Source organism: Cnephaeus nilssonii (genome assembly GCF_951640355.1).
Source record: "Cnephaeus nilssonii genome assembly, chromosome: 21".
Taxonomy (NCBI): Eukaryota; Metazoa; Chordata; class Mammalia; order Chiroptera; family Vespertilionidae; genus Cnephaeus; species Cnephaeus nilssonii.
Genome location: NC_137092.1, coordinates 2,258,454 through 2,283,975, shown reverse-complemented (window position 1 = coordinate 2,283,975; position 25,522 = coordinate 2,258,454). Strand labels below are relative to the sequence as shown.

General features: G+C 57.5%; 1 protein-coding gene across 2 annotated transcripts in view; it reads left to right on the top strand.

Annotated features, from left to right (window-relative positions):
• Nucleotides 1–14,520: 14,520 nt before the first annotated feature.
• PLPPR5 (phospholipid phosphatase related 5) overlaps nucleotides 14,521–25,522 on the top strand; it is a gene marked incomplete at both ends in the record, with an annotated part of 44,175 nt that continues 33,173 nt past the window's right edge. For both annotated transcript variants that reach the window (XM_079760441.1, XM_079760440.1), the window contains one exon: nucleotides 14,521–14,724. In XM_079760441.1, the coding sequence (XP_079616567.1) occupies nucleotides 14,521–14,724 (204 nt within the window). The remainder of the gene's footprint in view (nucleotides 14,725–25,522) is intronic.

The following is a 25,522-nucleotide window of genomic DNA, read 5'->3' as shown; positions in this document are numbered from 1 at the left end:
CAAGCTGATTTCAAAATCATCCTCTTTCCCCGCTGCCCCAACAGGAGAACATGCTTCCGAATCCTCAGAGACGGGAGACCAGGAGCGCCACGATGGTCCCCTGCTTCATCTTTGTGGAGGTAAGAAAACCCGGAAGCTCTTCCGTGGAATCTGTACGGGCCATTTCATGAGCGTCTGGACGGACCATCACTCGTGTTGGCCTCTGGACTGTGTGTGTGTAAATAACACCCCCACAGCACAGCCACAGTGGTAACGGACACCCAGTCGAAAGGTGTTACCAGCCCCGGGTGCTGCTGTGCATTTACTTGTATCAAGCTCCTGGGGGAGGGGAGGTGGTGAAATACCCAGGCAAACGGGTTTTCAATCTTTCAAACTTTTGTGCTCCAAAAATATGTGCCAGCTCGGCTGGTGTGGCCCAGTGGGTTGAGCATCATCTCATGCACCAAGAGGTTGCTGGTTTGATGACCAGTCAGGGCACATGCCCGGGTTTCAGGCTCCGTCCCCAGTAGGGGCTGTGCAGGAGGCAGCTGACCCGTGTTTCTCTCTCTCTCCCTCTTCCTTCCTCTCTCTCTCTGTCAAATCAATTTAAAAAAAGCTTTAAAGTATGAGAACTATAAGAAATTAGGTTTTAAAGGAAAAAATTAGTAAAAAACACAAACGTAAGGTGGAATGAACTATATTCTATATTTACGGCAAAGAACTTGGGCCTTAGCGTAGGGAATATTTATGTAAAGGTAATAAACTGACAAAGGATGAGCTTTCGCTCATGATCTGGGAACGGGTTAGCACAAAGGCAGGAGGAAGAATCTGGAAACTCGGTCGGACTATGAGCCAGACGAGAAGAAGCTCCGAGGTGGCCAGGTGGGGCCGGGCCGGGGGCGCAGGTGTGAGCTGGTCACTGTCTCAGGTTCTCATGATGGGGCAGAGCGAGGGAGCAGGTCCCGGGCAGAGTGGGCGGCCACCCCGATGCCGTATCTCGTGGTTCTTTAAACGGAACCGGTTCTGGCGTCTGGGGAGCCGTGGCGCTCTGTAGAAGGATGCCAACAACTGACGCAGTGCCCGGGGGTGAGCTGGGACACTTCCCCAACCCTCGGCAGCGTAAACCCAGGGAAACAGTGAGGCAGAGAGAGAACAGCGGAGGCTGGATGGGGACGGCATGAGCGGTGACGAAGGCCTTTTAAATTAACCTGAAATAGCCCGGCGGCGTGGCTCAGGGGTAGAGCGTCAACCTATGAACCAGGAGGTCATGACTGGATTCCCGGTCAGGGCACATGCCTGGGTTGCGGGCTCCATCCCCAGGGTGGGGTGTGCAGGAGGCAGCTGATCCATGATGCTCTCTCATCACTGATGTTTTTCTCTCTCTCCCTCTCCCTTCCTCTCTGAAATCAATAAAAATATATTTTTAAAAATTAACCTTAAACAAGCTGCTGTTAACGTGTGAGCAGAGACTGTTAGTCCGTCAGGTCACATTAGGTCCGTGGCCGGCAAACTGCGGCTCGCGAGCCACATGCGGCTCTTTGGCCCCTTGAGTGTGGCTCTTCCACAAAATACCACGGCCTGGGCGAGTCTATTTTGAAGAAGTGGCGTTAGAAGAAGTTTAAGTTTAAAAAATTTGGCTCTCAAAGAAATTTCAATCGTTGTCCTGTTGACATTTGGCTCTGTGGACTGATGAGTTTGCCGACCACGGGGTCAGGTGATGTGAGCTTGGCCTCGGGGAGCTGGAAACCGGTAAAAACGCTTCGGGAGCGTCCATTCGTCCACCGCACGTTGCACAGCCGCGAGAGGAAGCCAGGCCGGCCCTCCTTCCCCCCTTCCCCGCCGCCTCATCCTCTGTCGGATGGGCCGGGAGGTGAGGGACCCTCTGATCTGGTGTCCAGGACACCCCCTGGCTGGCTGCACCCCCTGAAGAGGCGAGGCCCACGTGGGGTGTCCCTGCTCCGTGCCCAGGGGCCAGATCCTGGGACACCTCGCAACGCAGAGACCTGCGTGACCGGCCACCCCACCCCACCCCACCCCACCCCACTCCACCCCACTCCACCCCACCCCACCCCACCCCACCCCACCCCACTCCACCCCACTCCACCCCACCCCACTCCACCCCACCCCACCCCACCCCACCCCACCCCACCCCACTCCACTCCACCCCACTCCACCCCACCCCACATCCGTGAAAAGGGACCGACGGGAGTGGGTTCTTCACGGGATGGTTGAGAGGAATCCGTAAGTTATTGTTACTTTTTGTTGTTGTTCATCCTCACGCCAGGGTATTTTTTCCATTGGTTTTTAGAGAGCGTGGAACGGAGGGGGAGAGGCAGAGAGAAACATCGGTGTGAGAGAGACACATCCATTAGTTGCCTCCGCACATGCCCCAACCTTGGGCCGGTGGATCGATCCTTCAACGGAGATACGTGCCCTTGACCAGAATCGAACCCGAGACCCTTCGGTCTGTGGGCCTGTGTTCTAACCACTGAGCCACGGGCCAGGGCTCCACGTTATCTTAAGGAATGTAGGTAGCACAATGCCTGGTATGTGCTCAGTCCTCAGCGATGTTGTTATGTTTTTCATTGATGCAACACATGTCTGTTGTGCCGCACCCATGTCCTTGTCCTTTTTGAGTATCTCACGTGGGTCCTCCGTCCAGGGCTCATGGGCAGGTCACAGAAACCCGAGGGGCCTGCGGGGACAAGCCCGGGGAGCCGTACGGCGTCTCTGTCCCCTCGCCCTTCTGACCAAGTGATTGGGCCTGGAGTCGATATCCGATTCCAGGGGACTCGTCCGTCAGCCAGGTTATGACTTCGGGGAATTTGGAACTGATATTAAGAAGTAAAACTCAATCTCTGAAAATTGCCTGCATCGAGGACAAGCACACCCACGAATGACGGAAGCCACGGCCGAGGCGTTCCAACAGGGACCGGGAATCCGTGCCAGGAGGGAAAGGATGGCCGCCTCCGGGCCTGCTCCCTGGAAGGTCTCCAATCCCGGCTTCAGAGCCTCATGAAAGCCGGCTGTGCTTCCTGCCCAGAGGTTACGTTAAGAACCTGTACGGAACCAGCAATTTCCATTGTTGCTTAAGTTTGTAGGGTTTCATTTCTTAAATCTAAAGTGCTATGCTCAGCCGGCGTGGCTCAGGGGTTGAGCATCGGCCTATGAACCAGGAGGTCAGGGTTCGATTCCCGGTCAAGGGCACATGCCCAGGTTGCCTGCTCCATCCCCAGGGTGGGGTGTGCAGGAGGCAGCCGATCCATGATTCTCTCTCATCATTGAGGTTCTATCTCCCTCTCCTTCTTCCTTCCTCTCGGAAATCGGTATAAATATATTTTTAAACATTTAAAGTGCTTTACCTCTGACCCAGGATGCGATAGGAGGGAGGGAGCTGACGCTGAAGGACCTGAGACTCTCGGAGCTGAGGGTGAGCGCTCACAGGCCTAGGGAGGAGACCTGGGCTCTTTCTGGCGTTTCTCTGCCAGTAGGGGGTGTGCAGGAGGCAGCTGGTGGATGTTGTTTCTCTCTCATCGATGTTTCTGACTCTCTGTCCCTCTCCCTTCCTCTCTGTAAAAAAATCAATAAAATATATTTTTAAAAATCTTGTTTCCAAATAAGGTCACATGCTGAGGCCCGGGGGGGTTACCTATCTTTACGGGGGGTTGGCGGGGGGGGGGGGGGAAGGAGACCCGACGTAATTCTATCTACAGCACAGGCATCTACTGCTTCTTAAAGAAGCCAGCTAACGTCTAACCCGCCCCCAACCCAGAAAGGCTGAGTCCCAAGCCCTTCTCGGAGAAGTGTCCCCGCGTGCCCTACTTTTCTCCACCTCGCTGCGCGGCCACGCCCTGCCAGCCTCATTTGAGAGCTGTCCCTTGGGTCTGGGCCAGCTGTCACTCCTGGTCTAATTAGGGGCGCCACTCGCTGACCTGCGCTTCCGTGCCCAGGGGGCCCCAATTCTGCGACTCCTGGGTCAGTCCCGCCTCCCGTAATAAGACGGCCTCCCTTGGAGGCTGACCTTGACCTCACGTTGCCTCCATTGGCCGTCTTTCAAGGTCGATGGTAGCAGGAACAGCTCCTAGTTCGTGAAAGCTCTTCTGAGCGGGAGTCACGCCCAACGCGCGGCCGGCCTGCCTCCCGGGATCCCCGCGGCAGGCCTGGGTGGTGGGCCGGCCCCCATCACTAGGACGATCCTGGACCTTCTTCTCACACCAGAAGCTGGGAAACTAGCCACGGGCATTAGAACTCCATCGCAAGGACCCAGGCAGCCAACGTGAGGACGCTCCCACCAGCCAGCATGGGGAGAATCGAAGTGCAAATGAGAGTAACAACCTAATGGCTGCGAGCTCACCCAATACCCTTAAGTCCGTACATTTCAATTGTAGATGTTTTCCTGGCTGTTTCACAATAATGCCCAAAACACAGCATTATTTATTTATTTATTTATTTATTTATTTTTAATATATTTTATTGATTTTTTTTTTACAGAGAGGAAGGGAGAGGGATAGAGAGCTAGAAACATCGATGAGGATGAGAGAGAAACATCGATCAGCTGCCTCCTGCACACCCCCCACTGGGGATGTGCCCACAACCAAGGTACATGCCCGTGACCAGAATCGAACCCGGGACCCTTCAGTCCGCAGGCTGACGCTCTATCCACTGAGCCAAACCGGTCAGGGCAACACGGCATTATTTAGATCGGGGCAATGTCCATCACGTAAGAGACAAGCTGGAGCTCTTATCTCTGTCCCCACACCCCGGGCGCGGCCAGCGTGCGCCCCAGACCTCCTGTTACCCATGCTTGCATGTGAAGAAGTCCATTCTGCACGGATACTGACTTGCTGAGTCGAGGGAAATCATTGAACTGTCTTATTCCTCCTGGTCCTTCATTTCCCTCCTTTTAACCACTGCACATGGGTAATTAATAAACTTGATTTTTCTCTGCTGCGCGGTACTGGAAGAAAGTCGTTCTGGAAATGCCATGCTTTTCCATATCACCCGTCTCCCCATCAGCCACATGGCTTTGGCCTCTTGCTTTTCACACGAAACCGCTTTTACTTCACATTTTCTGGCGTGTTCGTCTTTCTCAACAAGAGGGAGGGGGCGGGACACGTGACTGGTTTTCACTGAGGAGCGCGGGACGGTGCGCACAGCCCCGTGGGGTTCACTCTCCGCGTGGCCTTTGTCTCAGATGCGCTGAGTGAGGTCAGCCCCGCGCATGGCACGGGATCAGTCGGGGGGCTTGGCAGGACTTGAGTTGCTCCACTAGAGGATTTATTAGAAAGGAGCCATAGCCACCAGCTGTTTTCTAGCTGCTCAAAGAGAGAAATAAAAGTGTGTTGAGCCCTGGTGCGCCCCCCTCCCTCCCTCCCAAAGGCTAAGAGCAGAGGGGCGGGGGGGGGGTGCTGGGGAGCGGGAGGGGCCGGCAGGAATCGGGAGGGAGCCTTTCAACTTCAGGACCAAGCTGGTTTCCCAGGGGGGTTGGGTTCAAACCAGGACGCCCAGCTCCCTTCCCCTGTGCATCCTCCTAACACTCAGCTTTCCAACTGGGCTGCGTGTTCTATTTTAGGGCGCCGCTCACCTGCTCCATCTACAGGACAGACCTCGATGCTGCAGGGAGCTGGGGAGGAGACAGGGCTGTTCGCAGGGAGAGTGAGTGCTCAGCCTTCCCCACAGCAGCAGGTGGGGTGGCCGCGCTGCCCACTCCCCCTCACGCCCCTGCCGCTTTCCAAGCCCACCCCCAGGAGCGCCCCCGCCCCCCGCCCCCCCGGCCTCTTCATCCTCTCTGACCTCGGTGGGTCTTCTTTTTATATATTTTTTATTGATTTCAGAGAGAAAGGAGAGGGAAAGAGAGATAGAAACATCAATGATGAGAGAGAATCACTGATTGGCTGCCTCCTGCACGCCCCCTACTGGGGATTGAGCCCGAAAACCGGGCATGTGCCCTGACCAGGAATCAAACCCAGGACCCTTCAGTCTGCAGGCCGATGCTCTATCCACTGAGCCACACCAGCCAGGGATGTGGGTCTTGATCATCAAATGTCTATGCTGATCATCCTTTCCTGGAAAGCAAGACAAAACAGAAATAAACAGACTTGACCCCAGGATGCCCTCCAGCCCCTGTTCTATTCTCCTCCCACGACTGATTCTCAAACTACGACAATAAGTCGAACGGGACCCGTTGCCTCCGTGTCTCCGTTTCCTTTCTGCCTCCTGAACTCCGGCTTCCTCTCTGGCCGTCACCACTCCCGGTGGCCGGGACTCTGTCCCGATGCCCCTGGTCCGCTGGGCGGGTTTGATCTGAGCCCGTCTCCCGCACGCGCCGCGAGTGAACGCTCCCTCCTCGTCTCCTGGGCGCTGGGAAATCCGCCGGATCTTCCAACACGTTCAACAATCATGTCTCTGTTCGACCGGCTGCTCTACCCCCTTCACCCTCACCCTGTCCCCCTCAACACCACTAGGATACTGGGCGCCCTGAAGGCTAACGTATAGCAGCCCTTGGTCCTACGGCCCTATGACAAACTGGACGTAGGCGGTCAGCGGTGGCTGCTCAATGTGACCGTAGCTCCACGGCCAGGGAACGGGGCGCCTTTGTTCGCTGCCGCTCCGCTCATCCCGAGCTCGGAGCGTGAAAGAATTTATTCAAGGAGACGAACTGGACCCGCAGGGCAGACAAACTACCCAGGACTTCAGTCTCCGGGAAAAGGGAGGGAGGGTGGGTCCCGGACCCTTCAGCCTTTAAATAGGTACGATTTGCCCAGAGGAATTGTGGCCGGGGAGTGTGATCGCCACTCCTGTGGGGGAGGATTCATAAGACTCATGGGGTGCTACTCCTGTAAGGCCGGTCCCTCCATAAGGAAGCAGGAAGCTACATGAATACACAGGCCGTCTGGCATCCTCTTTAAAAAAGATTTTTTTGAATTTTTTTAAAAACATTTTTTTTATTGATGTCAGAGAGGAAGGGAGAGGGAGAGGGAGAAACATCAACGATGAGAGAAAATCATGGATCGGCTGCCTCCTGCACGTCCCCCACTGGGGATTCAGCCTGCAACCCGGGCCTGTGCCCTGACGGGGAACTGAACTGTGACCTCCTGGTTCATAGGTCAACGCTCAACCACGGAGCCAAGCCAGCCAGGCAGTATGGCCTATTCTTCATTCTTGTATTAGTCGCCACCTTCATGTAGATCATTCCCAAGTGGTGACCCTGAGCCTGGTGTATTTCCGAACGTTGCAATTTGAAACCCACCCCTCCCTCCCCACTGTGGTCCGTGGCCCTGCCCCTGCCAATCATCCAGGCATCCTGCTGTGTCTCTCCCTCTTCCTGTTGCTCCTTCTTCCAGAATGGCTCTCCTACCAGATCTCCCTCTCAGGTTTGCACCTCTGCCATGCGCTCGATTCCTTCCCTACCACTGCTGCACCGCCCCCCCCACCCCCAGCTGCTGACTAAGGACCCCCGGGTGCCAGGACAGTCTTAGGCAGTGGAGATAGAAAAGGAAAGGAAACATGGATTCAGCCCTCCTGGCGCTCAGAAGAGAGGACAGAGGGCTCTCGGCCAGCCAACCAGCAAACGTCTCATCACCACCTGGATGGTGGGCTCAGAGCCGGCAGGGCGCTTGGCGCTGTGGACCCTGGAACAGGAGCCTGGGGAGGGCGGGGCATGGTGTCTGGGGAGTGAGGCTCCCACTGAAATGGAAAGTGTGAGCCGGCGTGAGGGAGGCAGAGATGGCGGGAGGAGGCGCCAGGCACACGCTATGGTGGACGGAGGCTGCGGGAAGCGAGCGCAAACTCAGGGGGACAGAGGACCGAGTCGGGGAGCTGCTGGGAGGAAGGGAGTCAGGCCCCGTGGGGCCCTGTTCACCGCGTTAAGAAGTGTTTTCCTTATTTTGCGATTAAAGAAAGCCACCGAAGTGTTTAAACCATGGGGCCACGTGATTAGCATGGACTCGGAGAGGGCCCCTCGTGCATTGTTGGATTCTCGCCTTTGCTCCCCGGATCCCGTGGTCTCCCGTCGCTCCTCCGCCCGGGGACCTGACACGAGCCGGCGTCCAAGGAGCCCTCACAAGGCGCCGCTCGAACGGCGTGTTTCCTAGGGAAACAGCTTAGATGACGCCCGTTATTTTTAGGGTAAAACTCACACAGTTGGGCCTGTTTTGCTAAGGCTTGCTACCATCTGCTTCGGTCTCCCAGTCCCAACAATCTCCACTTCTCCCCTCCGCCACCCCCCGCCCTGGCCACGCCCGTCTTCCCAGCGCACCTGCCTCGCACCTGCCTCCGTTTCTGCGCCCGAAACTTTGAGATTTGGGAACTCCTGCCAGAATGCTTCCCCTGGGAAAATCCAGGCGTGTCCCAGGCCCCGCTCACGCAGCCGGGCTGTGGCTGTGACGGCGCTCCCCGGAACAGGCCTGGCATCGGCCGGCTCCTCCGTGGCACACGGCTCATTGCCATTTCGGGTACAATCCTCCCGGCTTTTGTGTCAGCGTAGACCTGGGTTATGGCCTCCTTGGTGGTACCGCTTTTGTTCTGTTTTGCTTTTTCCTTAGGAATGTGATGTTTTTCCTACAGAAAGTTTTAGGAATAGAGAACAGGAAAGGATACTAAAAGAGTCTGAGGAGCCTCCATACTGTTTCCCACGGTGGCTGCAGTCACGAGGGCTCCCTTTTCTCCGCATCCTCGCCCGCACGTGTTTGTGGATTTACTGACAGCAGCCGTTCCGACAGGCGTGAGGCGACGCCTCCTGGTGGCTTTCGCTCGCGTCTCTCTGGTGATGGGTGAGGTTGAGCATCTTCTCATGCGTCTGGGGGCCATCGGTGTGTCCTCTGTGGAGACGTGTCTGTCCAGGGCCTTTGCCCAGGTTTAGTTGGGTCGATTATTTTGTTGGTGTGGAGTTGTATGAGTTCTTTGTAAGTAGGTATCTGATTAAAACCCGAGTCACCCATCACGCCACACCCCGAAAGCCTGGAGTAAGTGGACGAGGGTGAGTAGGGGCTCCCACAGACTGCCTCGTGGCGGACACTCAAGCCAAGTCTGAGGGTGTGACACCTCTCGGGGGGAATGGGGTAGTCGTGGGGGTCAGAGATATCTGAGTAAGACACCCCCCCCCCCCGTTTCTGGTGTATAGTAGTCACTCAATAAATACTGTTGTTTTAAGAAAACCAACACCAATTTTAGGCATTTTCCCCCACAAAACATCCAGAGTATATCCCACCACTCAGAATGACAAAACTCCGTCTCCCGCATCCGTGTCGCCACAGGAATGAGCAGTAGGACCTGAGCTTCCAGCTAATGGCTCCTGCCAGACCACAAAAGACAAATGGAGTCGGCTCAGCCGCTCGGCTGACTGATGGGCGAGTCCAGGCGGAAACACGTGGAAGATTCCTATGAATAGAGTGGAGCTTCCCCAGGATACCCTTCTCTTCAGGAGACTTTTGCGAAGCTAATTAAGGTTTTACTCTTCGTGTTCTATTTTTATCGGAGATCTATCTATATCAGAGTCAAAGAAATATTAAAGCAAGTCATCGGGTGAGCAGAGCCCAGACTGAAGTATTTTGTTCTTATCCATTGCATTACATGGAGGACACCATTCCCCATGGACGCATTCATTACAATGATAGGATTAACATGATGACGTGTGATTCGTTGAACCCAATTTAGGGACAAGCAGGGACAATCAGAAGAGTCAACAAAACAATAAGCAACGCTATGTTTCTCTTCCCCTAAGTCCTCCCAAAGCAGCACAGCACACACACAATTCCATTGAGGGCCACCTGTCCCACGACTCAGCCTCTTCCAACTCGGCAAGGAAGACGATATTTTCTCCCCTTGACCAAAAATTGCTTTTTTTGCTTATAGTTGTGAACTCCCAGGGAGAAAAGTGCTCGGTCAGCTAATAATCCATTTAAGGGTGATGACATCGTGGCAGGGAAATGAAGCCCCCATGGACAATGAGCATTTGGAAAGTCAGCTGACTCCAACCGAACAGTTGACAATGGCCCGTCGATGGCCAGGAGGGGCCGTTCCGAGTGTCTGGCTCCCACTGCCGCTCTGTTTCCGTCATGACCCAGTTCACTGAAGGACAACCCAGCCGATGCCCAGTGGCCGTCACAGTCTGCACCGTCAACAAAGGCCGGCAGCTGCCGTCAGCGTGGTTCGCCCCGTGAGTCCCAGGCCACCGGTGATGCGTGTGCGAAGTCGGTGGTTTGGGTTGGGATGGTCCTCGTTTATCACAGCGCGGCGGGGGGGCGTCCAGGTGGCCCCGGGGACCAGGAAGCTACAAAGCCGGGGCCGCGGGATTGAGGCAGGCACATTTCCAAAGGGGTCAAGGCAGCGGTTGCTGCCCGCCCCGCCGGCCTGGCTCCGTGGTTGAGCGTCGACCTAGGGACCAGGAGGTCACAGTTTGATTCCCCGTCAGGGGCCATGCCCGGGTTCCAGGCGTGATCCCCAGTAGGGGGCGTGTAGGAGGCAGCCGATCGATGATTCTCTCTCATTATTTTTGTTTCTCTGTCTCTCTCCCTCTCCACTCCTCTCTGAAACCAATAAAAAATATAATTTTTTGAAATTTTCAAAGGAAAAAAAATAGGAGGTGTTGCTGACCCAGCGGGGGCAGATGAATAGACGCGGTGCTAAAGAGCAGCAGTCACCACAGCCGTCATTGTCGTGGCGATGGCCTGGGCTCTGGGCTCCGTCGTGGTGACGGAGGCCACGTCACCCTCCTGTCAGGGCACTGCACTAACTGAGAAAGCGCAGCAAGTTGGCCAGGATCCCACGGTTCCGAATCGACAGAGCAACGATGAGAGCTCAGTTCGGCTGAGTTTCAGTCCTTCGGGTTCACCATCATCCTCACAGTCCCGCGTCCTTTTCCTTCATGATTGTTCCAAGTGACTCTCGGGGAACGTGCGTCTGTTGAAACCTCCTCTGATGTTGTGGGTCCACGGAGTTTGTCCTTAAAAAACAATGTGTGTTTTTACGATGGGAACATACGGCAAACAATCCCACAGTCCCCGAGGCGGACACAGACCAGGCGGCGATCGCTCGGAGTGGTTGGCGCTGGCGCTCTGTGCCGGGGAGAAAACCAGGACCCACCACATTGTCATCCCGCCGCCTCCTGATTCGAGCGCGCGTTGTAACGGAGACTTGCGCGATGATGCTTTAAGGTGTACGCAGCGTGTCGTGGATGCCAGCCTTTCAATGTCTTTGTGAAGATTTACTAATCCAATTTCACAGATGAGCACACGGAGAGTCAGAGGCCTAAGGGATTGCCACGCCCACAGAGCAGTTCCAATCAATAATTTTACCAGCACGTTGCAATGATTAGTGATTCAAATTTTTAATTTTAATATAGGAGGATTCAATTGCTAGCATACTAGTTAAGCTGTTCTATTCTTTCCCAGGCTTAATATTTTTAAAATATATTTGTATTGATTCCAGAGAAGAAGGGAGAGGGAGAGAGAGAGAGAAACATCAATGATGAGAGAGCATCATTGACCAGCTGCCCCCTGCACACCTCCTACTGGGGATCGAGCCCTGACCGGGAATTGAACTGTGACCTCCTGGTTTATGGGTTGATGCTCAACCACTGAGCCACACCGGCCGGGCCCAGGCTTAATATTTTTATAAGTGTGGGCTCTTTTGCTTAGTCCAGCAATGCCATGCCTAGACCCTCAGGAACTATGTGTACTGGTTACCAGGGCCTCTACGAGAACATGTGCTCTGTGGTAACTGTTTCGATAGCTATTCTAGCTGAAGAAGAGTACCAGTTGTCCAGGTCACAAGCAGCTGGCCTCAGAGGTCAACATCCCCTGACAGCAGCACCTCAAAGACAGGCGGACAGATTCCTCCACTCCCTGTTTTCCGTCCTGCGTTCTTGAGAAAGCAGCTACCTCCCGCATCACGCCCTGAAGACCATTCTGTGAGGGAGCAGCATGCTAGGTGTCCACAGCGGGGGGGGGGGGGGGTGTCAGCCCTGGCGGGGGGACTCGGTTGCTTGGAGCATCGTCCTGTGCACCAAAAGGCTGCCGGTTCCATTCCTGGTTGGGCGCATAGCTGGGCTGGGGGTTCCATGTCCGGTTGGGGGGTGTATGGGAGACAAGGGCCCCATGTTTCTCTCCCACCACGATGGTTCAGGATTAACTTCCATTTCAGCCATGGACCGTGCGTCTACCATGAGTCTTCCAACAACACTATTTGGCCACCTACTCTGAACTAATGATGGGGACACTGAGAATTCTGAAGGAAAATAATATCTTACTCCTGTGTTGGGTAGCATTTGAAAGAGAAGACAGAATGTGCACAAATCTATAGAAGAATGTACCCGCCTACAAAAGCATGGGTACTCCCAGCATCACTTTGTAAGCGAAGGGGAGGGATGTAGGATGGCCTGGGTTAAGGTAGGGCAGATACGTTGATGTCTAGACGTTACATCTCACTTAATGTAAACGCAGTAAGGTGTTCGTTACGTGCCAGACGTAACTGAGTGTGATTAACCCTCCTATCACCTTGGCGAAGGGGTGAGGTCCCAGCAGAGCAAGGCCGAGCGTCTTGCCCAGGTTTGCGCGGCTGGTGAGGGGCAGAGCTGGGTGTGAAGCGAGGCCGTCCCCACATGGCTGCTCTCACACGGACCTGGTGCCTTCCCCGTCAGTGTGCGTGTGCGTGTGCGCCCCGAGTTTACCTGGGGACATGAAGGTGGGGACCCCTAACCCTTGACATAAACTTTCTATGTGAGAACCCTTCCCTGCTGTTCTTAGAGGAGTGAGTTCATTGATTTAGTTTGATTTATTCAAGGGACCCTTCTGGAATACCTACAGTGTGCAAACGGGGCTCCCCCTGGGGGCAGAGCCGGGACATGACAGACAGGGACCCTCTGTTGTGGGACTCTGCTGGGCACTCACTACTCCTTCACAGTGGATCACAATGCGTTTTCATTTAGGAAGTGATGCATGAACACGTCGCCTACACGAGACTCTCCCTAACCCAAAGGTAACGGTGCGAACTTAAAAATGAACACCACCCTTCCGGGAGTTCCGTTCAGTGGGAAGGTTGGGGAGTCCTGTGGAGTCTCAGAATGGTTCTCTGAATGGAGCAATCCACCAGGTATCCGTGTAGCAGCCACACCGTCTGGGCAGCACAATCTTACCAGAACACGGCCCATGTAGGGGCCGCTCGCTCCACCGCCCCGGATGGCACCTGCTGCCTGGTGTCGCCTGTCTGGTCAGCGCTTGGCCGTGCGCTATTAAACGATGTCTGTAGCAACGTGGAAGAATTCACACCGCCATCAGAACAGCACCCCCAAACCACCCATCACCTGCAAATGCAAATGGCCTTTTAAGGCGAACATTCCAGAAACCCGGAAGGCAATGCCACGTTTTAAGAAGGACAGGAACATTTTCATCCCTTTGCCTCCTACACACGCTTCCTTACCTGCTCTCTGGAGTGGGGCGTGTGAGCAGTGGTAGGCTCTGGGGAGCCCCCCCCCCCAATGTGCTGCTTAAACTTAACATGCAAGACAGGCACCCCACATGGCCTCAGGAAGCGGGCTGTGTACACCTGTGGGGTTCCACCGTGACTTCCCTCCCACGCACACGCGTGTCCGCGCACGCAGGGTGCGTTCTGTGTGCATGTTCCGTATGCATGTTCCGTGTGCATGTTCCGTCTGCATGCGGTGTGCCCGCCTGGTCTCCTGGCCCTTGGGGAATCAGGGACTCAAGGAGCAGCGAGATGAGGCAAACAGCCCTTTCCTCTCCGGCGGCTGCCCCCGCCCCCGCCCCGGTCCCGGAATCCGCCCTGGCTGGCCTCACAGCAGCTAATGATGGCAGACGGAAGATGAGCAGGCGGGGGAGACGGGGCCGGCCGGGGCCACTGCGCCGGGGACAGCGCGCGGGATCGCGGCTTCCACCCGCCCAGCCCGGCACCGGCGCCGGAGGAGAGGCGGCCCCGCGGCTCCAGCCCCCCGGGATGCCCTTCCCAGCGGCGCCCGCACACCAGCGCCGGGCGTGCGTCCTGCGCCCCGCGAAGCCGGCCGAGGGCGCGCGGGCTGGGAGTCGCTCCGGCGGCGTTTGCGCTCCGCAGACGCGTGCGCGCCCCGCTCTCCCCGGCGCCGTGCGGGTTTCCTGAACCGCCCAGCGGCCGCCTCGGAAGGGAGTTTCCAGCGGCTCCTTCTCAGCCGCCTCCCCGCCCCCCCGATCCGGGTTCCCCTCGCCCCCCGCGAGCAGCTTCTCCTGCTCCACCGCGCGCGCCCTCCGAGGGGCGCAGGTGCCGCTGTCCGAGCCGACGCCGCCTCCTCCGCGCCGGCCTGGGGGCTTGACCGGCGCCGCTGCACCAACGAGGCTCCCACGCCCCGGGCTCCCCGCCCTCCCGCGCGACCCCGCGCCCCAGCGGGCGGCGCTTGCAGAGGGCAGGGGGCGGGAGGGGAGCGGGGCCGTCCGGGGGGAGCCGCCCCCGCCCCGCCCGCCGCGCCTCGCCGCCCGGCCTCCGCGCCTCCGCCTCGGCGCCCGCCCGCCCGCCCGCCCGCGGCTGCTCGGCTCGGCGGAGCGGCGGCCCAGCAGCATGCTCTATTTCCAGATGGTGATCATGGCAGGCACCGTGATGCTGGCGTACTACTTCGAGTACACGGACACGTTCGCCGTGAACGTGCAGGGCTTCTTCTGCCACGACAGCGCCTACCGCAAGCCCTACCCGGGCCCCGAGGACAGCAGCGCCGTGCCGCCCGCGCTCCTCTACTCGCTGGCCGCCGGGGTCCCCGCGCTCGTGGTAAGCCCGCCCGCCCGCGCCCCGCTCCCTTCCTTCGGGGAGGAGGCCCCGCCGAGCCTTGGCCTCCCCGAGCGTGTCCGTGTGGCGGGCAGCCCCCTCCCCAGGGGACCGCTAGGGCGTCCCCGTGGGTGCGGAGGGAGCTCCCATCGACCTCCCCCGTGCGCCACCCCGCACCCCTGCGGCGCCTGCAGCCAGCGGGGGAGGGGCGCGGAGGGCTGTCGGAGAGGCTGGGTGGGGGTTGGGGCCTGGGGGTTGGGGACCTGGGGGGTGGGGGCGAGCATTGGGGTGCATCTCGACTTCATCAGCGCGGTGGCCGGGCTCCCAGGTTGGACAGGGACAGGGGAGCCACTGCTGGGGTGTGGAGGGGACGCCCCTCTCCCCAGTCGGGACGCCTGTTCCCATTCCACCACCTCCTGCCCCGTCCATGAAGGTGCCCATGGGGCCCCCCTGACCAGGGGCGCAGAGACGCCCCCAGATGGAGAGGCTGAGCTGGGAGGTGCTGGGGGCAGGCACTGTCAGCCCCAGCGGTTACCGAGGCCGCTCCGCTCCCGCCCCCGGACCCGCGAGGTCCTCTCCGGCCACAGCCTCGCTGGCCACGAAGGCCTTTGGGCTCAGGGACTCCGAGTGTGTGTGTGTGTGTGTGTGTGTCTGTGTCTGTACGGACACCCATGTGCATGCATATGCAGAGGCAGTTATTAGATTGACATGCAAATGCAGTAGAGCCAACATGTTCTATTAATAAGCATGTAATCAGTTACACATGTGCAGAGGACGCACAGGTCCTGGTAGGAGAATCGGTGTGTTTCTGCAGAAAACATTGTGGTTCCTGTGATCTTGTCAGAGTATGGAGGTTCCCTTCCTGTGGCCCCCCATCTCCTCCCTCCCCCTCTCTCCCCCCTCCCTAGACAACAGATAACCAACAGGAAGTTAAAAGGGAGGAGGGCAGTGTTATTCTCAGGGGCGGGGGCTGCCCATGGCAGTGGCGAATGCTCGGAACATCTGTTCTATCGGCTGGGACATTCGTGTTTTCTCGGGTTTTAGGGGGATCGTTTAGTAAGTCACAGCGTCATGAAAAGTGCCCGGGGCACCTAAGGCATTCCAGGGGCAGACCGAGGGCCCCCGGCTGACCTGGGGTGACTGTCCTGGCCCGGCTTGCCCGCAGCCCAGCCTGCGGTGTGGGGAGGGGTGGCCCTCGCACCCGGAATGCCCTGCTTGGTTTTCGTTGTCATTCGCTCACGTGTGTCAGGCACCCGGAAACCCGGCCCGGCTTCATGGGGGTGTTCTCTTGCTCCCATTGAAAAAAAGTCGGTTTTCCTTGAGGCCGTTCCTGCAGACGCTGGGCTCCCAGCACGTGTTTTCCCGGGAGGCAACCCGCTCGGGTTGGTGTGTTTTCAGAGGAAAAGCCTGCCCCTCCGGTCGCCGGTTCCCTGGCACCGTCACCGGGAGGCTGCGCTCAGCCTGGGTCTGGCTGTGCTGGGTTTTCCTGAAACGAGAGACTTTCCGAGCCTCGCTGCTCGTCCGTGGTGGCGGGTGCCAGTTCGAGACGCCAAGGTATTGGCCCGAAGATGCCTGACTCCTGGCCCCTTGGGGGGACTGAGGAGGGGAAAGGGGGTGTGTCTGCTCAGTGCGGGGGGTGGGGGGGTGTCCACGTCCCCAGAGCCCCCTTCCGGGGACACTCTCCACGGAGCGTGGAGGACTCTGAGGGTCAGGCGTGAACTAGGGCCCCCCGCAAGCCGAGAGCAGGTGCGGGGTTCGTGTGCCCATGAGACCCGTGTCAGGCCTCCCGATGCCAAAGGGAGACCAGAGCGGCTGAGGGGGGGCGCCAGTTGGCCTACGTGTTCGCCGTGTTTCTTTGGCCCCAGAGATGGGACTGGGGGTCCGTGTGCAGAGGGCGGCCGGGTTTCGGAGGCTCCCTGGGGGTGGCCTCGGCTGCCCTCGGCTCTGTGGCGGGGACGGTGGGCCGTGTGCAGAGCTGGGCGGCGAGGCCGCCCCACGCCTCTCGGGGCTGGTGTGGCAGTCACGTGTGTGAACACGCGGTTGTTAATGGCCATGCAGCGCTGCCATCCCGGGTTGAGTTCTCTACCTTCTACCCATCCCATGTTTGCATTCTCTCTGACAGCAATTATTATTTTTTAAAACATATCTTATTGAGCCCTAACCGGTTTGGCTCAGTGGATAGAGCGTCGGCCTGCAGACTCAAGGGTCCCAGGTTCGATTCCGGTCAAGGGCATGTACCTTGGTTGCGGGCACATCCCCAGTGGGAGGTGTGCAGGAGGCAGCTGATCGATGTTTCTCTCTCATCGATGTTTCTAACTCTCTCTCCCTCTCCTTTCCTCTCTGTAAAAAATCAATTAAAAAAAAAAAATATATATATATACTAGTAGCCCATTTGCAGGAAGAATCCTGCAAGCGGCCACCCGCCCCGCTCCGCCCCGCCCGGGCTTTCCCTTTGGCAGCCACCTTGCTTTCCGCTTTTCCTCCCTCTTCCTTCTAAGTTGTCTTCAGTCTTCACTCCTCCCTCCCTCAGTGTATGCAAATTAACTGCCATCTTTGTTGGGTAATTTGCATACTCACCCTGATTGGCTGGTGGGTGTGGCTTGGGCATAGCAAAGGTGCAGTCAATTTGCATATTACTATTTTATTAGGTAGGATATATATATATATATATATATATATATATATATATATATATATATAATATATATAATATTGATTTCAGAGAGGAAGGGAGAGGGAGAGAGAGGTAGAAACATCAGTGATGAGAGAGAATTATGGATCGGCTGCCGCCTGCACGCCCCACACTGGGGATGGAGCCCCCAACCCGGGCATAAGCCCTGACAGGGAATTGAACCATGACCTCCTGGTTCCTAGGTCGACACTCAGCCACTGAGCCACACCGGCCGGACTGAAAGCAATTATTATTATTGTCACCTGCCACTTGGGAAAAGGAGACGTAGACAGATGAAGTACTTTGCCCAAGGACCGCAGCCAAACATGCTAGGCCCGGAATTTGACCGGCTCTGCCGTTCCTGTTGCCACAGGCGGACTTGGTTTCTCACACGGCGTTCTGTCAGGCACGTGCTCCGTCTCCTCCCCCGTTTCTCACAGCCCTCGGGCTGCAGTGATAAAGGGTCTTCAGAATAGATGGTTTCTCACTTCCGAGACTTGCCTCTAAAGCTTCAGGCTGATTTTGGAAAGTGGCTCCTCTCACTGCCACAAGCTGAGCTTTGGTTTCATTCTCGGTACACGTGGGTATCTAAACATCGAAAGCAATGCATCTTTTCAGTTTTATCATTTTTCTGTGGTGGTGACTTGGGGACCAGGTTGGAGTCTAACAAATTTGGCTTTAGATTCAAAGTCCATCCTGCTGTTGTGTTAACAGTTGGGGATCCTTCTTGCTGGGTGACCTTGAACATCAGGGTGACCTTGAACAACGGGGTGACCTTGGACAACAGGGATCCTTGAACAAGTTACTTAAGCTCCTTAGGCCTCAGTTTTCTAAGTCACAGGATTTTATTAAATTAGATTTAATAGATAAATACCACCCTTGGCCCATAGTGGATAAATACCACCCTCCGCCCTACCTGGTTTGGCTCAGTGAATGGAGCGTTGACCTGCGGGCTGAAGGGTCCCTGGTTCGATTCCCAGTCAAGGGCACATGCCTGGTTGAAGGCTCCATCCCCACTGTGGGGCGTGCAGGAGGCAGCCGATCCATAATTCTCTCTCATTATTGATGTTTCTCTCTTTCCCTCTCCCTTCCGCTCTGAAATCGATAAACATATATTTTAAAAAAAGAATTCACAGTAAGCATGTGTGACGTACTGAGTAAGCGATGGCTCTTCTTCTCACGTAGACGCCGATGATGTTTATTGATTGTGCGCAGGGAAAGGACCCTGGGTGTGTTCATCACGCCTGTGGAGTGAGGGAGCCGTGTCCTGTTCGCACCCACCCTCTCGGGTGGGCCGTCTGGGGAGCTGAGGCGGTTTGCTCCGGTTGCTGAAGGCCACATCGAGGGCGGGAACCCGTTACTTCGCGGCCAGTACTCCCACTGGTGTGATTCCTCGCACCAACGGTGGCCCTCCTACAGGACGGCGGCCGCTCCTCCGAGGGCGGGTTACTTGCTCAGTCACCTGTGACAGGTGTGGTTGGAGAGTCACCTGCTGTTTTGTACAAACAGAAACGTGGAGATCTATTTTGCAGACCAGGTGTATTTAAAACGCTCAACACAGTCTTTGGGTGGACATTTCTCAGTGCGTGCGTGTGTGTATAGTGTGTGTGTGTGTGTGTAGTGTGTGTGTGTGTGTGTATATATACGCACTGAGTGGCCAGATTATTATGATCTCTGAACGCATAATAATCTGGCCACTCCGTGTATATCCTATATAATAAAAGGCTAATATGCAAATTGTCCCCTTGACCAGGAGTTCGACCAGCAGGCAGACCGGCCAACTGCCCTTGTCCCCTCCCCGTGGCCAGGCTGGCCGGACCCCACCCATGCACGAATTCATGCACCGGGCCTCTAATATATACACTGAGTGGCCAGATTATTATGCATCCAAAGATCATCATAATCTGGCCACTCAGTGTATGTATCCTAGAGGCCCAAGGAACGAAATTCATGAAAGAGTAGGCCTTCCTTCTCCTGGCGGCCGGCACCGCTTTCCTCTGGCACCCGGGAATCGGGCTTCCCTCTCAGTCCCGGCTTTGTCCAGAAGGACGTCCAGTCTGATTAGCATATTACGCTTTTATTATTTTATATATATACTAGTAACCCTGCGCACGAATCCCTGTGCCAGTAGGTCGCTGCCGCCCTCCTGTAGCTCTCCACCCACTGGCCCACCCTCCTGTAGCTCCCCCCACCCCTCCCTCATAGCTTGCTTCCCTGCCCCCTCTTGTAGCTCTCTGCTGCCCACTTGTAGTTTGCTGCCCCATCCTCCTGCAGATCCATCATCCAGTCATTACGCAGTCAGTCGTTATGCTGTGAGGATAATTAGCATATTCCTCTCTTATTATATAGGACTAGAGGCCCGGTGCACAAAATTTGTGCACGGAGGGGGGTTGTCCCTCAGCCCAGCCTGCACCCTCTCCAATCTGGGACATCCCTCTCACAATCCAGGACTGCTGGCTCCCAACTGCTTGCCTGCCTGCCTTCCTGATTGCCCCTAACTGCTTCTGCCTACCAGCGTGATCACCCCCAACCACTCCCCTGCAAGCCTGATTGATTCCTAACTGCTCCCCTGCCAGCCTTTTTGCCCCTAACTGCTGTCCCCTGCAGGCCTGGTCACTCCCAACTGCTCTCCCCTGCAGGCCTGGGTTGCCCCCCAACTGCCCTTCCCTGCAGGCCCGTCACCCCCAACTTTCCTCCTCTGCCAGCCTGGTCACCCCTAACTGCCCTCCCCTGCAGGCTTGATCACCCCCAACTGCCCTCCCCTGCTGGCCATCTTGTGGTGGCAATCTTGTGTCCACATGGGGCAGGATCTTTGACTACATGGGGGCAGCCATCTTGTGTGTTGGAGTGATGGTCAATCTGCACATTACTCTTTTATTAGATAGGATAGAGGCCTGGTCCATGGGTGGGGGCCAGCTTGTTTGCCCTGAAGGGTGTCCCGGATCAGGATGGGGGTTCCCTTGGGGTGTGGGACTGCCTGGGCGAGGGGCCTATGGTGGTTTTCAGGCCAGCCACGCCCCCCAGAGACCCAAGCCGAGGCCCTGGTATCTGGGATTTATTTATCTTATATAATTGAAACTTTGTAGCCTGGAGTGGAGGCCAAGGCAGGCCAGGGCTTCAGAAGCTTGGCTTCCTCCATCACTGGAGGCAACCCTAGCCTCCTGCTCTTTCCAGCTCCGTGGCTGCCGCCATTTTTGTTTGGATTTATTTATCTTATATCATTGAAAGTTTGTAGCCTTGAGTGGAGGCCTAGGCCGACAAGGGCAGGCGGAAAGCTTGGCTTCCTCCATTGCCGGGAAACCCAAGCCTCCCTCCTGCTCTCTGTGGCCACAGCCATCTTGGTTGGGTTTATTTGCATATTTGCTCCTGATTGGCTTGTGGGCGTGGCTTGTGGGTGTAGCAGAGGTATGGTCAATTTGCATATTACTCTTTTATTATATAGGATGTGTGTGTGTAATGCATCTGTTCCTTTTTGTAGGAATACATTTTTATCTCCTTTGCTTCTAACACATAGGCCGTCTCCCCCTCCCAAAGAAAGCCCCACCTTCCTGGCCCATTCTGCATCGCCTTCCAGACCTGGCATCCGCGCCCCTGGGCAGGTCTCGTGGGCTCCCCGGGTGGAAGCCCTGCATACCCCCCTCTGACGCCTTCTCTCCGTCACGCATCATGGCACTGAGGTGAGCTCATCTTGCTCTCACTTCTCTGCACGCCCCATCCCTCGGCGTGAGCCTCTCCCAGCCGGGGCGTTGCCGTCCGACACCAGCCGTGCCACCAGATGCCCTTCCTGGCTGTTTGTGGTGGACGGTTTTCCAGACGCCGCTGACATCTGTGGTGATGAGGTTACCATGGCCACACAGCTCCGTAATGACCGTCATTAGCGGGCCGAGCGGCCAGCGCCCTCCCTGCGTCGTAAGCGCGATGTGTTTCGTAGAGGAAACCCTGAGTGAAGGGTTCAGCCAGGGACTCGGGGTTCTGTGTCCTCAAGCTGACAAGCTTCAAGCAGAACCCCCGCCCCCCAAGTCAGTGGCTGTGCCCTACACCCCGTCCCCAGGGAGCCAGCCAGGGGGTACCGGGGGCCGGCCTCATGCACCTTACGCGTGTTCACTCCCGGGCAGGAAGTGTCTTCAGCGATTCCCGTCGACCCACAGAGCCTGGATGTCTGTCATGGCACCAATAGAGTCCATGTTTAGCATTCGTCAGGTTCATTAAAAGTCACTACTTCCATCAATAAAAATCATTTTTAAAATAGCCACAATGCTCATTAAATCAGTTGTTAATTAACAGCAAGACAGCGAAGACTTACAGCAGCCTCTTGCGGTGGGACCCTGGGGATAAATGCTGGTGAGGACCCAGGACTCTCTCCCTCCCTCCATCCCTCCTTCCCTCCATTCCTCCCTCCCTCCCTCTCCCCTCCTCCCTCCTTTCCCTCCCTCCCTCATTCCTTCCTTCCTTGAACAAGTATTTGTGGAACACCTCCCATGCGTGGCACACCTTGAAAATAAGGATAACCGAGGTTACCTGACCTGCTCCAAAGCCCCACCCCAGGAGTAAAGTCTCCCCCTTCTCCACAAGTTCCAGAGCAGGCTCAGGAGCTACGAGGCTGTGAGGCCAAAGGGCAGCCGAGTGGGGATGCAGGCCTGGCACTGCACCTGCGTGGCCCACACCAGCGCTGTCTCCTCCCCCAGGGGGCGGGACTGTGTCCGTACAAACAGCACCTCCGCTGGGTGTGTTGTGAAAGGTGCTTCCAGTGCGAGGATCCCCCCTTTTTTAGGGGTGCTTTCGGTCGTGCAGCAGAAACTGTACTTTTCCTTTTTTAAATATATTTTTATTGGTTTCAGAGAGGAGGGGAGAGAGAGAAACATCAGTGATGAGAGAGAATCATGGATCGGCGCCTCCTGCACGCCCCACACTGGGGATCGAGCCCTGACCTCCTGGTTCCTGGGTCCACGTTTCTCACACTGGGGTGCCTGGTAGTGTGTTTCGTGCTGAGAAGCAGCTTATACTCCCAGAAGGCCGGGTTCGCAGACACCACGCCCCGCCGTGTGGGGGTGAGCTCCGGGCCCCTCCCGGTGAGGAACCAGGCCTCCCGTCGGTGCCGTGACTCTTCCTGCGCACCTGCTGCTGGGGCCAGGGGTGCTGCTGGGGCCTGGGGTGCTGCTGGGGAGCTGCTGGGGCCTGGGGTGCTGCTGGGGAGCTGCTGGGGCCTGGGGTGCTGCTGGGGAGCTGCTGGGGCCTGGGGCGCTGCTGGGGCCTGGGGAGCTGCTGGGGCCTGGGGTGCTGCTGGGGCCTGGGGTGCTGCTGGGGCCTGGGGTGCTGCTGGGGCCTGGGGTGCTGCTGGGGCCTGGGGTGCTGCTGGGGCCTGGGGTGCTGCTGGGGCCTGGGGCGCTGCTGGGGCCTGGGGTGCTGCTGGGGCCTGGGGTGCTGCTGGGGAGCTGCTGGGGCCTGGGGTGCTGCTGGGGCCTGGGGTGCTGCTGGGGCCTGGGGTGCTGCTGGGGAGCTGCTGGGGCCTGGGGCGCTGCTGGGGCCTGGGGTGCTGCTGGGGCCTGGGGTGCTGCTGGGGTGCTGCTGGGGCCTGGGGTGCTGCTGGGGCCTGGGGTGCTGCTGGGGCCTGGGGTGCTGCTGGGGAGCTGCTGGGGCCTGGGGTGCTGCTGGGGAGCTGCTGGGGCCTGGGGTGCTGCTGGGGAGCTGCTGGGGCCTGGGGCGCTGCTGGGGCCTGGGGAGCTGCTGGGGCCTGGGGTGCTGCTGGGGCCTGGGGTGCTGCTGGGGCCTGGGGTGCTGCTGGGGCCTGGGGTGCTGCTGGGGCCTGGGGTGCTGCTGGGGCCTGGGGTGCTGCTGGGGCCTGGGGCGCTGCTGGGGCCTGGGGTGCTGCTGGGGCCTGGGGTGCTGCTGGGGAGCTGCTGGGGCCTGGGGTGCTGCTGGGGCCTGGGGTGCTGCTGGGGCCTGGGGTGCTGCTGGGGAGCTGCTGGGGCCTGGGGTGCTGCTGGGGCCTGGGGTGCTGCTGGGGAGCTGCTGGGGCCTGGGGTGCTGCTGGGGCCTGGGGTGCTGCTGGGGAGCTGCTGGGGCCTGGGGTGCTGCTGGGGAGCTGCTGGGGCCTGGGGCGCTGCTGGGGCCTGGGGTGCTGCTGGGGCCTGGGGTGCTGCTGGGGTGCTGCTGGGCCTGGGGAGCTGCTGGGGCCTGGGGCCCTCGGCACCATCGCGAATGAAGAGACTTAGTCAAAACCCCGGGACAACCTTTTGGTCTGACAAAGAGTCCCTTGTTCCTCTCCCCTCGGCTCCCCGTCACGTGACGCCTCGGGGTCCCCTTCCACCTCTCCGGGGTGAGGTCTGGAATACAGATCCGGGAGGCCGGGGGCACCCCCTGCTTTGGGGAGAGATGTGTGATCAGCGTGAGAGAGAACGTGCTGCTTAGCTGGGACTTGTTAGTCATGACGAAGGCTCTCCCTCTTTTAAAACATTTTAAATAAATCCTTACCCAAGGACTTACTTATTGGTGCTAGAGCAAGGAATGGGGAGAGAGAGAGAGAGAGAGAGAGAGAGAGAGTGAGAAACATTGATGTGAGAGGGAAACATTGATCAGCTGCCTCCTGCCGCCCCCCCACTGGGAATCGAGCCCCCAACCCGGGCCTGTGCCCTGACCCACAATCGGACCGTGACCTCCTGGTGCATGGGACGACGCTCAACCACTGAGCCACACGGGCTGGGCTACCATTTTGTTTAGCAAATCATTAAAACCTTCGTTTTTCCCCTCTGGAGCCACTAAGCTCATTTCCCCAGACGTGTTCTCTATCCCAGGACTGTTTTTCCCAAACAGCACCCTGGCTGGTTTAAAGGGCACACCATCTCCTTCCTGTTTTGTAAATCAGGCCGCCCACCCTCTCCACAGCTGGACCCGCGTGCACGGGGCCTGGGACGCGTTTCCGGGGCTCTGCGGTGGGAGGGGGGGCTGGCAGCGCCGCTGAGCGAGCTGAGTCACATTCTCCCTGTCGCCCGGGCCTGTGACTCACGCCCGGTACCTTTCATCAGTAATCATAGACTAAGAGGGGACACAGGGGACTCAGCGCAGCAACTCTCTCTTGGACAAGAGTTGCTTTCCTGGGGACGAGAGGGGGTCGCCGATAAAAAGTGGGGGGACTCTGCAGAAAGACGTTGATGAGTAGAGACGAGATTCAGTGTTGCTCGGGCAGGGCGATCATCGCTTACGACTTCCATTCACGTCGGGAGGAACTGGGGGACGGAAAGCAGGGTTTTATTGTTTATGGAGACGTTGCACTGAAATCCAGGAATTCCCGATCAGGGTGGAATATCAAACCCGGGCACCTTAGCACCTCCCCCACTCAGATGGGTGCAGGCTCTGTCGCCTGCGAGCAGGCTCAAGCAGGCCCAGTGAGCGAGGGTGCAGTAATTCGCTCTTCCAGGTTCATCACAGAACATCTGCCCGCCAGCTTGACTCTGTGGGCTGGGCGTCGTCCCACGCACCGAGAGGTCACTGGTTCGATTCCCGTCCCCAATACGGGGTGTGCAGGAGGCAGCCGATCAATATTTCTCGCTCATCAATGTTTCTCTTCCTCTCCCTTCTTATCTCTCTAAAATCGATTAAAAAAAACATTTAAAAAAACCACAAACATTCCCTCAGCCCTCCCACAGGACGAGGCTGTGTGTGTGACGGGTTCTGCAGATTCAGAGGTGGGAGAACGGATTCCTGTCCTCCAGCAGCTCAAACGCCCCCGTCCTGATCGAGGGGCGCCGCGCTGGTGCTGGTGAGGGGTGAGGATGATGGAAGGGATAGAAGATTCCGGAGAGGAGGTGATGCTGGCTAGTCAGGGGAGCAGGGAGAGGGCCCCAGGCCGCCTAGGCTGGGATCCCTCCCTGGTGGATGGGGCCAGGGACTCCGAGGAGGTCGGCAGCGGGACGGATGGAGTGCGCGCAGAAGCAACTCATTTCGGCGCGTGAGGTTGTTTGGTAGAAAATGCGTGACAGTGACACTCGGGTTGAAGTCCGTTCCCGTTCCAGCCTGTAGAGGTAAACCTGGGATACACCTTCTACCTTCTCAGCCTCACTTTCTCCATCTGCAAAATGGGACAGCTGAGTCTCCTCCTCTTACAGAAGTGAGTCCAGCTCTGTGACCGGTTGG